The 13,990-nt window shown below is 41.9% G+C and overlaps 1 protein-coding gene across 26 annotated transcripts in view; it reads right to left on the bottom strand.

Annotated features, from left to right (window-relative positions):
• Window positions 1–13,220, bottom strand: part of LOC121585184 (calcium/calmodulin-dependent protein kinase type II subunit beta) — a 92,816-nt gene extending 79,596 nt beyond the window's left edge. For all 26 annotated transcript variants that reach the window (XM_041901582.2, XM_041901589.2, XM_041901599.2 and 23 more), the window contains exons 1-2: window positions 12,849–13,220; window positions 3,270–3,364 (exon numbers count right to left, since the gene is read on the bottom strand). In XM_041901582.2, the coding sequence (XP_041757516.1) occupies window positions 3,270–3,364; window positions 12,849–12,910 (157 nt within the window). In that variant the 5' untranslated portion in view covers window positions 12,911–13,220. The remainder of the gene's footprint in view (window positions 1–3,269; window positions 3,365–12,848) is intronic.
• Between the last annotated feature and the right edge of the window lie 770 nt (window positions 13,221–13,990).

Below are 13,990 nucleotides of genomic sequence, written 5' to 3'. Positions count from 1 at the left end.
TCCACTTCAATCAGTGTTAAGGGAGGAGACAGGTTAAAGGAGGATTTCTAAGCCTTGAGACAATTGAGACATGGATTGTGTATGCGTGCCATTCAGAGGGTGAATGGGCAAGACAAAATATTTAAGTGCCTTTGAACGGGGTATGGTAGTAGCGATTACAGCCTCAAGTCTTCTTGGGTATGACTCTACATGCGTGGCACACCTGTATTTGTGGAGTTTCTCCCATCCTCTCAAGCTCTGTCAGGTTGGATGGGGAGCGTTGCTGCACTGCTATTTTCAGGTCTCTCCAGAGATATTCGATCGGGTTCAAGTCTGGGCTCTGGCTGGGCCACTCAAGGACATTCAGAGACTTGTCCCGAAGCCAATCCTGCGTTGTCATGGCTGTGTGATTAGGGTCGTTGTCCTGTTGGAAGGTGAACCTTCGTCCCAGTCTGAGGTCTTGAGCACTCTGGAGCACTCATCAAGGATCTCTCTGTACTTTGCTCCGTTCATCTTTCCCTCGATCCTGACTAGTCTCCCAGTCCCTGTCGCTGTAAAACATCCTACAGCATGATGCTGCCACCACCGTGCTTCACCGTAGGGATGGTATTGGCCAGGTGATGAGCGGTGCCTGGTTTCCTCCAGACGTGACGCTTGGTATTCAGGCCAAAGAGTTCAATCTTGGTTTCATCAGACCAGAGAATCTTGTTTCTCATGGTCTGAGAGTCCTTTAGGTGCCTTTTGGCAAACTCCAAACGGGCTGTCATGTGCCTTTTACTGAAGAGTGGCTTCCGTCTGGCCACTCTACCATAAAGGCCTGATTTGTGGAGTACTGCAGAGATGGTTGTCCTTCTGGAAGGTTCTCCCATCTCCACAGAGGAACTCTGGAGCTCTGTCAGAGTGACCATCGGGTTCTTGGTCACCTCCCTGACCAAGGACCTTCTCTCCCGATTGCTCAGTTTGGCCGGGCGGCCAGCTCTAGGAAGAGTCTTGGTGGTTCCAAACTTCTTCCATTTCAGAATGATGGAGGCCACTGGGTTCTTGGGGACCTTCAATGCTGCAGAAATGTTTTGGTACCCTTCCTCAGATCTGTACCTCGACCCAATCCTGTCTTGGAGCTCTACAGACAATTCCTTCGACCTCATGGCTTGGTTTTTTTCTCTGACATGCATTGTCAACTGTTGGACCTTATATAGACAGGTGTGTGCCTTTCCAAATCCTGTCCCATCGATTGAATTTACCACAGGTGGACTACAATCAAGTTGTAGAAACATCTCAAGGACGATCAATGGAAACAGGATGCACCTGAGCTCAATTTCGAGTCTCATAGCAAAGGGTCTGAATACTTATGTAAATAAGCTATTTCTGTTATTGTATTTTTAATACATTTGAAAAGATTACAAAAAACTGTTTTTGCTTTGTCATTATGGGGTATTGTGTGTAGATTGATGAAGATTTGTATTTATTTAATCAATTTTAGAATAAGGCTGTAACGTAAAAAATGTGGAAAAAGTCAAGGGGTCTGAATACTTTCTGAATACATACAGATGTAGGATCTTAGCTTGGTGTCCTGTTTGATCTTAGGTATGATCCCTCTAATTCTCCTTTCTCTCTCTCCTCTCCCGAAGGACCTGAGCCCTAGGACCATATCTCAGGACTATCTGGCCTGACGACTCCAGGCTCTCCCCGTCCCCAGTCCACCTGCTGCTGATCCAGTGTTGTGTCTGCGGCTATGGAACCCTGACCTGTTCACCGGACATGCTACCTTGTCCCGGACCTGCTGTTGCGATGCCATTTCGACTCTCTCTCTCTCTCACTTTTTCTCTGCCCTGATTAAAACCTCTGGTGTGTAACAGTCTCATCAAGTCAATCTGTGTGACTAGTGTTAGCCAGGGCCTTATGGTAATGCAGGCAGGATAATCTGGTCATGGCAGTAATGTCATTACATTCACTAATGTCTTCCTACATCCCCAGGCCCACTACGAGGAAGGACAGACAGCCAGAGCCTTCAAAACAAACTGTTGCCTAAAAAGATTGGATGTAAACTAGTACTTGTAGCCTCAATTCAGCTACTGTATAGACAACAACCTGGAAATAAATACCAAAAGGATTCCAAATCAAACTCAATAATAACTCAAAATAGATCTATGACATCTGAACGTCCTGCGTCAACACAACCAAATGGGCATAGAAAAAGTGTCAAGCTGAGTGGGGGTCAGCCATTTTAATTCACAAAGTCAAAAGTGTAATTGACCCCAACAACCCAGATTCAAGTCCCCTGTTGTGTCATTCTAAAACTGGTCTGACTAGCAGAGTTGCCTGACAGTTGCCACCAGAGAGAGAGAGAGAGAGAGAGACAGACAAAAATAATATAATATAATATGCGATTTAGCAGACGCTTTTATCCAAAGCAACTTACAGTCATGCGTGCATACATTTTTTTTGTGTATGGGTGGTCCCGGGGATCGAACCCACTACCTTGGCGTTACAAGCGCCGTGCTCTACCAGCTGAGCTACAGAGGACCACGACACCAGCCTCTTCAAGTTCCAGGAGGATCCCCCCACTAATACCTGTTGAAATGCTTGTTCACCACACTAAGCATCTCCACCACAATAACAAGTAGCCCTGATCTGTCTGTCTGTCAGACCTGGGTTCAAATACTATTTGAAATAATTTCATATTCTTTAGCTTTGCTTGATTGAGTTTGCCTGGTGCAATGGACCCAATTTAATAGCTACAGAAGAACACTGCAAACTCCGTCCATCTGGCACCACAGACAGGCTCAAGCAAATGCTAAATAGTATTTGAACCCAGGTCTGATGTCTGTCTGTCTGGAAGGTGAGCCGGTGACACCTGGCAGAGCAGAGCCGCCTTAGGGCTCCAGTTACGAGGCAGAGAGGGCAGCAGGAGATTTACACTGTGCAGCTGGAGGTGTGAAACACACCCTGAAGTCATTGTTGACCTAGAGGCCCTGAGTGGATCTCATGGCCATGGCATTTGGCCTTGGCTTTGTCTAAAACAGTTACCCAACACGTGTGATACTGATTAACATTACGACGAGTGGGAAATACGGCCAATGCTTTTTCATGACAATATACAGTATACTGTACTGTAGGATACGTCTTTTGTGCTGATGAATATGACGTGTTTGTAAATCGTTTTAATGTTAGTTGTCCCCCAAGGTTGAGCAACACTGGATCATGGCCTATTCACAGAGGGTTCATGGATAGTAGGATACAGCGATGCAACCTAAATGACATAAAAAAAGACAGAGCTTAAATGTGCTTACCTCTTGCAGATAGCTTTTTGGTGTTGATTATTTTGGCGGCATATTCCTGTCCAGTACACAGCTTGACACATCTGCGCACCACTGAAAAGGCTCCCCTGTAAACAAAGATAAAAGGAACAGAACATCCGGTCAGACATATTACATAGTGTATAACATTAACATTGCATTGAGGGAGCCATAGTTTCTCTAAATGTTACACAAGGGGTATTTTCTAATACCATTTTCTGCCAGCACAGCAGTGCCTCTGCCTTCTGTCCTTGGCTGGCGTGCTAATGGTGGTAATAGAATATACTATAAGAGTTTGTCTGGATAATAGGTTCCCCTGAGGTTCCCACAGCAAAGTCAGAAAATACTGTAAGATCTGTGAGTGTAACACGTGAGAAGGTAAAAGGTGTGTTGTTTTGTTGGTTGTTGTTGTTTTTTAATCCAAGTATGCCCGCTGCAAAATCTGCTTTGCAAACACTTTCTTTTCATGTCAATATTACTGAAGTACGAGTATCCACATTCAAACAGAGTCAGAGCAGTTTAGTTACAAAGACTTGCTTCATCAGTTTGAACTAAATCAAACTGTACCAACTGCACCAGTTCACATAATTTGTCACGGATCCCCCTGGTACTGCTGCTGATTCCGTTCACCAGCTCCGGAGGTCTACGTCACCGGCCTTCTAGGCGTCACTGACCTGGATCATTACCACCAACCCCGGACTGTCTTGTCTCATTACGCACACCTGGTTCCCATTCCCCCTGATTAGTATGTGTATATATGTGCCCTCTGTTCCCCATTGTCCTTGGCCATTATTGTCCCATGTCCTTTGGTCTCGTGAGTACCTGTGCTCTGTTGTATCGGCTTTCGTGCTACGTGTTACTGTACATTGTATTACGGTTTACATACCGTGTAATTGTGCACTAGTTATTACTGATCTCGTCCCGTGTATTATTTAGAGGTTTACACCTCGCTCTTTTGTTTGGGTTACATCCCTGTGTTATGCATATACGTGTTTGTTTTGGGCTCCGACCCCATGGTTTTTCATGACGTACCTTATGTTAGGTAGAATAAATCCCCCTATTACGTATTCCTGCGGCTGTCTTCTATCATTATACAACGTGACAACATTCCTTTCTCCTTGATGTTATCACTGATATTATACCATTTGCAAAAGGGAAAGTAAGGGTTAAACTTCAGCTATTCAGACATTAATATTAACACTTTCACAGACACACACTCATTTTGTTACATATTTCAACAAAAAATTCAACAACACATCCATAAGGAGGACCGAGTGGAGCCCACACTCCTTGATTGTCTTACCCGCCCTGAGCACAGCTGGTGTGTGTGTGCATCTGGGCTAGGCAGAGCTATCGGCTACCAGAGTCAATATCTTAACACAGTGCCCTTTGTTATTGCCTGTTTCTTCCCTGTATGTCTCTGAAGAGACATTAAAGTGATTTATCTTGTCAGCCGACTGGGGCGTGGAGGGGTGGAGGGGTGGATCGGGAGGGGGGAAGGGGGCCGTGTGGCCTTTCCCCTCCTCTTCTTGGCCACTCGCACCTCGCCCCACATAGCTTGAATGACTGAAGGCTGCTGGGAAAGCAGAAAGCTACACACACACACACACACACACACACATTCTCTACACATAATGGAGACTGGAGAGCGACACACTGAGAGACGCGCACACACACTGAAACACACACACACACACACATGCATGCACGCACAGACACACACACTCCTCCCACACGTTTTACTCTTTTTCAATTCTCTCACAGACACACACACACACACACTTATTCAAGACTCACTGACACCACAACCAACAACAGCTGTGCCTGGAAAGTTCACACTCGGCCAGGTCTCTTTTTGTGAGGCATAAACACACCAGGGTGGGTGTCATTTCAAATCTATTCAGACCACTGCAATTTAGCTGGTACATCATTGAAATTCTAATTGAATTGACATTTTTACTTCTAATTACTACCACAAAGATGACCGCCGGTCCACCCACCGTCCGTCGAATGTCAACTTAAATGGTTACGTCTATTCTATGATCTATATTTCTATGATTTCAATAGGTTTCCTATGGAGGATTGACAGTATAATTTAAAACATCAGCTATTCCTATTCAAGTCAACATTCTGTGATGTGTGGGCCTCCAACTATCTATGACAGCCACCCTGTATTCAAGAGCACGTTGTGTCTCAACCGATGGTGGGCACAACACAAAAACCTCAGTGACAATAGGGTCTAAGCTACAACATACGCAAAAAAATATCTAGAAATTAAGATAATTGACATGAATGGCTATTTATTTTTTGTTTTTAAAAAAAATCAGAAATTATAAAATAGCTTGACCACCCTGTTTGTAAGCTTTTAAATTATATCATTCTCAACCGTTTATCTTTTCCAGTGATGAAGACATGGCTGTCTCATGGTATGGTGATGTATGCAAATGGATGAACTGAATGTTTTGGCATTCAGGTCCAAAATGTCACTTTCTGAGCACTTCTAATATGTATGGAAGGTTTTGTTCAAATCAAAAGGGATGCTGTCAAAAAGTGATTGAATTCAAAGCAACACTACAATCAGAGCTCGGTCGGTCTACGAAATGAGTGCCTTTAGCTTCCCTTTGATATTTTAAGTAGAAATGATGCATCAATATAGAATTTTAAAAGCGTGTTATATTAAATGTAAGTGCACTTTTAATATAGTCCACATGGAGAATTCAATGAATCCGCTTTTTTTTATTTAAATAAAGGGTTGCTAATGTGCCAAAATTCAGCATTTTGACATGTCCCTCCGTCAACCCTGTGTCACTTTTAGGAAGAGTTCAGTCCACTTAATCCAAAGATTTCTCCAAGTTACACCATCATTGTAAAGGCCTAGTGATTTTTCTGCTTTGACAAAGTCATTTCAGAAGATTATCATTTATATTCATGTGATTAGTGATGCATTTACGTCTGTCCTTCATTTTAAGGTATATCCTGTTATGCAAAAACTTTCCCCCTTTAAAATAATGTACCATTCCACCAAGAGATATGATTCACAGCAGGTGACATCATTTGGGTCTTCTGAACAATATGGTGGAAAAGGAAGTAAGTTCTCTCTCTCTTTTTGGTATATTTATATTTGTTTTATCATCTTTGACTAGATGGGATACTTAAACAATGAGAACATGTTAGATTTATCGCAAACATGCTTTTAAATAATAGTTGGGAAGTTACACAAGTGTTTGTAAATGGGTTGACGGACATTGTGGTACCACACAAGTGCAGATAAAATATTCTTAGTTCACAGGATTCTAATGCCTGAAATAGAAAAGTGTTTTTCTGTAGGCTAAACATATCCACCATGCAATTGAACATTGAAAGAAGAGATATTTCAAAGTTCATTTCTTAAATGTTTGCATGTCCAAAAGCCACCAATTTCGTGGAACGACCCAGCTCCAGTAGGCCTACGTAACAACACACAGCAGCACGACAGTTAGAGCTACAGAAGGCCTACTTATAGCAAGTCTGGTGGTTTACGATTTAGCTTCAAAAGTGTCATTGCACATCCCAAAATTATCCACAGGTGCTGGACCTGATAGAGACTGGTAATAAAGAAAGGAAAGGCAGCACATGGTATATGCTACTCTTGTGCTTTACGACAAGGTTTCAGTGGGCTTATACTGTAGCTCAATGCTATATAAGCTCTGAGTTGGAGACATACAGTATAGAGGAGAGCTATACACCATCCATGCTTTAGATGTTGGATTTAGTATGACAATAACCCCTAGAGTCTATTGACGCATGTGTCGATATAAGTAAGATAATACAAAAATCAATACAATCCGTCCGTTTTTTGCTTGGGCTGCTTCTCAATCCACCGCATCCGCCTACGGCGGCCTTCCATATCTGCGGTGGAAGGTGGCTGAGCTACAGCGGTGTTTGTCTCACGAACACGATGGTGGTCTCCGTTTTGCTCTACCACCCCCAAAAGTGTCACGGGATTCGTCTGAAGGTAACTGGTACCGGTTTAAAGAATGAATGGAAGTATGGAGGTAGTTTTGTGCCTACCCAAAAAAAGGGGTTGAATATGTGTCAAAAAAACACAAATATTTCCTGAGCTTTCTTATATCTCCTAGATATAGGACAGATACTTCATTACCTTATTCCTTATTGACTGTCTGTTTTGCCATTTATGAATGTGTTATTCAATGCATTTCTATGGGAATTGGTACTAAAGGCCAAATTCAATATTTTAATCTAATAATTGTTTTATATATATATATTTTTATACCTAAAGGGGTCCTAAATATACATTCTGTCATATTTATGGGGTAAAAACGACTGCCATTTAAAGAGCCGGTGAACCAACATTTCGTCCATTGATCCTAAAAGACAATGACCAAAAATATAGCTTAGTTTTCTTTATTTACTTACCCCACAGCCAGAATTAGCATCGCTGCTAATGAAACAATGAGAGTGGTAGGGCCTATGGTAGGATGCTTAAAAAAGCATGCCCAAATCCTCAGTCACTTCAAACCAAATGGTATAGCAACACAAATACCATAACAAGTTTCACAAATAGAATGTGGAGGATATTATAGGAATTCTGGTATTTATAGAACGTTTCCTGTAAAATAACTATTTCCAGAGAATACACACCAATACTGCATTATGTTTACATATAGAGGGTAGCTGGTTTCTGAATTACAGTTCTACCAAGTATTCATACCACTGACAGACTTTTATGAGCTGTTTTGACTGCAACTAAGCATATACTGTATGTTAGGTCATATTGATTTTAACCAGTTATAACCATAGGCGAGTACATAAGGTGCACCATCTCTGCAGGTGATCTGTCTATCTAGTAAAAATCACTCCAACAGGTCATCCTTCGCCCTCTGGTAGTAAGGATAACTTAATATGTCTCAAATAAATACTTTTAAAAAGATTTTCTCTAGAAAGACTACCTTTCAGAGAATACACACCAATACATTTTAGTCATTTAGCAGATGCTCTTATCCAGAGCGACTTACAGTTAGTGAGTGCATACATTTTCATACTGGCCCCCCGTGGGAATCGAACACACAACCCTGGCGTTGCAAACGCCATGCTCTACCAACTGAGCTACACCGGGCCGTAGATTCGGGGGATGTAGATTCAGAGCGTATCTGAGTTCTGTATTGCAGTTCTATCAAGTACAGTGGGGAAAAAAGTATTTAGTCAGCCACCAATTGTGCAAGTTCTCCCACTTAAAAAGATGAGAGAGGCCTGTAATTTTCATCATAGGTACACGTCAACTATGACAGACAAATTGAGGAAAAAAATTCCAGAAAATCACATTGTAGGATTTTTAATGAATTTATTTGCAAATGATGGTGGAAAATAAGTATTTGGTCACCTACAAACAAGCAAGATTTCTGGCTCTCACAGACCTGTAACTTCTTCTTTAAGAGGCTCCTCTGTCCTCCACTCGTTACCTGTATTAATGGCACCTGTTTGAACATGTTATCAGTATAAAAGACACCTGTTCACAACCTCAAACTGTCACACTCCAAACTCCACTATGGCCAAGACCAAAGTGCTGTCAAAGGACACCAGAAACAAAATTGTAGACCTGCACCAGGCTGGGAAGACTGAATCTGCAATAGGTAAGCAGCTTGGTTTGAAGAAATCAACTGTGGGAGCAATTATTAGGAAATGGAAGACATACAAGACCACTGATAATCTCCCTCGATCTGGGGCTCCACGCAAGATCTCACCCCGTGGGGTCAAAATGATCACAAGAACGGTGAGCAAAAAATCCCAGAACCACACGGGGGGGACCTAGTGAATGACCTGCAGAGAGCTGGGACCAAAGTAACAAAGCCTACCATCAGTAACACACTACGCCGCCAGGGACTCAAATCCTGCAGTGCAAGACGTGTTCCCCTGCTTAAGCCAGTACATGTCCAGGCCCGTCTGAAGTTTGCTAGAGTGCATTTGGATGATCCAGAAGAGGATTGGGGAGAATGTCATATGGTCAGATGAAACCAAAATATAACTTTTGGTAAAAACTCAACTCGTCGTGTTTGGAGGACAAAGAATGCTGAGTTGCATCCAAAGAACATCATACCTACTGTGAAGCATGGGGGTGGAAACATCATGCTTTGGGGCTGTTTTTCTGCAAGGGGACCAGGACGACTGATCCGTGTAAAGGAAAGAATGAATGGGGCCATGTATCGTGAGATTTTGAGTGAAAACCTCCTTCCATCAGCAAGGTCATTGAAGATGAAATGTGGCTGGGTCTTTCAGCATGACAATGATCCCAAAGTATTTAGAACTTTTATTATTCCACAACGAAGGAGTGGCTTCGTAAGAAGCATTTCAAGGTCCTGGAGTGGCCTAGCCAGTCTCCAGATCTCAACCCCATAGAAAATCTTTGGTGGGAGTTGAAAGTCTGTGTTGCCCAGCGACAGCCCCAAAACATGACTGCTCTAGAGGAGATCTGCATGGAGGAATGGGCCAAAATACCAGCAACAGTGTGTGAAAACCTTGTGAAGACTTACAGAAAACGTTTGACCTGTGTCATTGCCAACAAAGGGTATATAACAAAGTATTGTGAAACTTTTGTTATTGACCAAATACTTATTTTCCACCATCATTTGCAAATAAATTCATTAAAAATCCTACAATGTGATTTTCTGGAGAAAAAAAATTCTCATTTTGTCTGTCATAGTTGACGTGTACCTATGATGAAAATTACAGGCCTCTCTCATCTTTTTAAGTGGGAGAACTTGCACAATTGGTGGCTGACTAAATACTTTTTTCCCCCACTGTATTTATACCATTGGTTCCAGGTAGAACCCTTTTGGGTTCCATTTAGAACCCTCTCTGGAAATGGTTTTTACATGGAACCCAAAAGGGTTCTACCTGGAACCAAAAAGGGTTATTCAAAGGGGTTCTCCTTTGGGGACAGCCAAAGAACACTTTTAGGTTCTAGATAGCACCTTTTTTTCTAAGAGTGTTTGGATAACTTGGTATTATGTCTCCAGAAAAACATACACTGAGTATACAAAACATTAAGAAATGATTTTTCCATGACATAGAATGACCAGGTGAATCCAGGTGAAAGCTATGATCCCATATTGACGTAATTTGTTAAATCCACTTCTTTCAGTGTAGATGAAGGGGAGGAGACAGGTTAAATAAGGATGTATAAGCCTTGAGACAATTGACCAATGTATTGTGTATGTGTGCCATTCAGATGGTGAATGGGCAAGACAAAATATTTGAAAGCCTCTGAACGGGGAATGGTAGTAGGTGCCAGGCACACCGGTTTGAGTGTGTCAAGAACTGCAATGCTGCTGGGTTTTTCACGCTCAACAGTTTCCCGTGTGTATCAAGAATGGTCCACCACCCAAAGGACATCCAGCCAACTTGACACAACTGTGTGAAGCACTAGAGTCAACATGGGCCAGCATCCCTGTGGATTGATTTCGACACCTTGTAGAGTCCATGCCCCGACGAATTGATGCTGTTCTGAGGGTAAAAGGAGGGGTTCAACTTCATTTTAAGAAGGTGTAGATTCAAATAAAGGTCCTATCTATCAAATTACAATAGGCGGAATTGGGTGTTTTTGTCTGGGGTCAAAATGATTTATTTTTAAAGTCCATATTGATACCAAAATAGGGCTGGGCGGTACACCGTATTTTACTATATACCGGTATTGATGCACGGACCGATTTGAGTTTTTCTTTACCTTCTATAACGATATTTCAATGTTTGGTTTGTTAAATGTGATACACAACTCCTGCACGTATAATGTCTGTTTTCATAGTTTACTCCGTTTGCTCCTTGAGTCATCTCTCTCCCTCCTCCTGCTGCTGCATGCCGTTAACCACACCAAGCCCTGCCCCCTGTCACTCAAGAAGAGAGCAGTTGCTGGACAACGGAGTCACGAGCACTTTCTTTCTTTTATGAAGTTCACTCTGCATGGTCAGATGGATGCAACAATGTTGGTGACATGCTGCTTTCCACAAGCGTTCTATAATTACACTATTAGTGTGTGTATCTTACTGTCTGCAAACTACTGTTTGCTAGTTTATTTTCTTAACAAATGGGTTGCTAAAATAATTTGTGTTAGCCACTAATGGTAATCTTTGGTTAGCTAGCTAGCTTGCTAAATGTACTAAGAGTCAGAGCAAACGTAGCTAGTTAGCTAATAGTGCCTGGTACCAGTGCTGGTGTAGGCTTAGATAAGCATGTTTGTGCAACGGTATCATTTCAGAGAGGAATAGGCGAAGAAGGAATATGTTGGTTAGCTAGCTAGCTAGCTACATGAATTAGGAAAATGTGTAGTGTAACATCTAATTAGGGTCACCTGGAAACACTGACCAGCACAATGTATTCAAGGTGCTGCCCACTATATTATTAACTATACAATTAGAATAATAATTATATTTCCATGATTCCAACAGTTCACCAATTAACTAGGCCTAGATTTTTTGCACATATCATGCAGCGTGGCACAGTGTGGAAATGATAATAAAAGTGCAGGAAATGCAGAAATGGATGAAAATGCTGAAAATTATTTTTGTTTGGAGTTGGATTGAACAGTATAAATGGAGAAAGCCCCATTTAAATCCCTTATAATGTATGTGTTGCCACCCTAGGGTCATGAGATACTCAGAAAGCATATTTAGAACTTTTATTATTCAAAAACATCAAATACCATCAAAAATTTGAAAGATATTGTGATATTATATTTTGTCCATATCGCCCAGCCCTAACAGTAACACTAAACAATGCTTTAGAATGTTCAATTGATTAAGAACAAGTTGATTGACAAAGTCATAAAAAACCACTGTTGGGCTATGATGCCAAATTTACCTCTGTGGTCAAATGACCCCAGTCGGTTGTATGAAGGTTAACAAAAGTCCCCCGGGAAGAACATACCTTTATCAATAGGCACTAAAGGTAGTTAGTGTCTATGAATGGGCTACTGACATAATATGCATTAAACTCAAAGGCTCAGGTTGGGAAAAAAAACATTTTCAATCTGCCTATCTCAACCGGTGGCCTCTTTTTGGTGAATGTTTAGAACCGAATTGCATCGGTGAAAGAAACATTAATTTCGCTCCCTGATTTGAATACTGCTACTACTGCTTCTTGAGCTGCAAACAACTATTATCTGCAAATAAGTTACAAAATCATTGTCTGAATTTGGTGAATCCTCACTGCAGACACATTAGTAGTGGGGTGAGCCTGTCATTCTGGTCTAAAACAGCAACATTTTCTCTCAGCCTCAGGGTAAAATGTTATAAATATTGAGAGCTCGCCAACCAACGCAATATATTGCTCAATGCCTATGGAGAGCTTTTGTTTAGACACGTTGACCAACTACTGCCATAATTTTTTAAAGAGCGCTGGGAACAAGAATCTCGTGTGTGTGTGTGTGTGTGATGAGAGAGAGCGTATTTTGAGCGAGCTGTCACCCTTGCCTTGCGCCGCTGTCACCCAGAAAAAGACCACCGCAACAACACAAACCCGCACCCACACCCACGCAAGCCACAACAGTCAGTGACTGCAAATTACCAAAACAAACAGGCTTACTTTCCCAGCTCTTCATATAGCTGAAAATCGTCCGTGAATCGTGTACAGGTTGTCGCAGCCATGTCTCCGTATCTCGTGCTTCTCTCACGGCTGCTCCTTTGCTTGATATGATCCTCCTGCGCGGTATGTAGCTTATTTTCTATCAAAATATGAGTCCTCTTTCTGCGCTGCAGGCGACTCAAAGATAACCTTGTAAGGCAGCCGATAGGTTATGGTTTGATAAGGATGGCAGGTGTGCGTCCAAGTTGGTTGTTTACTCTCGTCTCCCCCACTATCTTTCTACTGTAGCGTACTATATCGTTCCTCCCCAGTGCGCTCGACTGTGCAAAGCGAAGCGCTCCAAAGCGCTATAGCTCGATCTGCTCAGCGCTGCCCTCGATTGGGCGCTGCGCTTAACTGCGTGCCTTGGTAACGTAACCGCGGCGCGCACACACCACCCCGTGTGTATGCAGTACTTCCAAATAGGGGTAAATTTAAGACCGAGGTTATTTGTGTTTTGCGTAAGGTGCATCATGTAGATTTCACTACAGATATAAAACGCAATGGCAATGCAGTACAAACAATAGCCTAATAAATCTAATATGTTAATTATATATAATTGTAGTTGTCTGAAGGCATAATTATAGGCCTATATAATACACGTTATAATACAGTAATGCTGCTATGAAACAATTTGAAACAAATAATAATATCACATAAAACATTTTGTAGATATTTCGTTACAGTCAATGGATAGCCTACAGGTGATTGTGGTGTGCAAAAGTTACAGTAAATCATGTTGCTGTCAAATAACTTCCTTTATGTATATATGCTACAGGATGTGGTCTATGGGCTATGTGTCTGACTTGATAGAATACTGGAACAGTTTCATTCTGTTGTCACATTTCTAACCAAAGTGAGCTTAACCAGAGAGTTTAGAAAACCTCATACTCTGCTATATTTAACAACTTCCATTCCAACCTTGGGAAAAACATAATTGGGTAACTTTGGGTAACTTTGGGGGAAAACACCAAACAATAAAATCCTTATAAAATTGTTTTTCCCTGTGGTTAGCCAGCCTCCACTCAGCCGCATTGACCATATGAGTCGCTAACTAACATGAAAGAAAAGTGTTAGAAATGAATGGTAAATAATGTATTGTG

The sequence above is a fragment of the Coregonus clupeaformis genome, chromosome 16 (assembly GCF_020615455.1).
Source record: "Coregonus clupeaformis isolate EN_2021a chromosome 16, ASM2061545v1, whole genome shotgun sequence".
Lineage (NCBI taxonomy): Eukaryota > Metazoa > Chordata > Actinopteri > Salmoniformes > Salmonidae > Coregonus > Coregonus clupeaformis.
The sequence above is the reverse complement of the archived record's forward strand: the minus strand, read 5'-3'. Positions and strand labels throughout refer to the sequence as shown.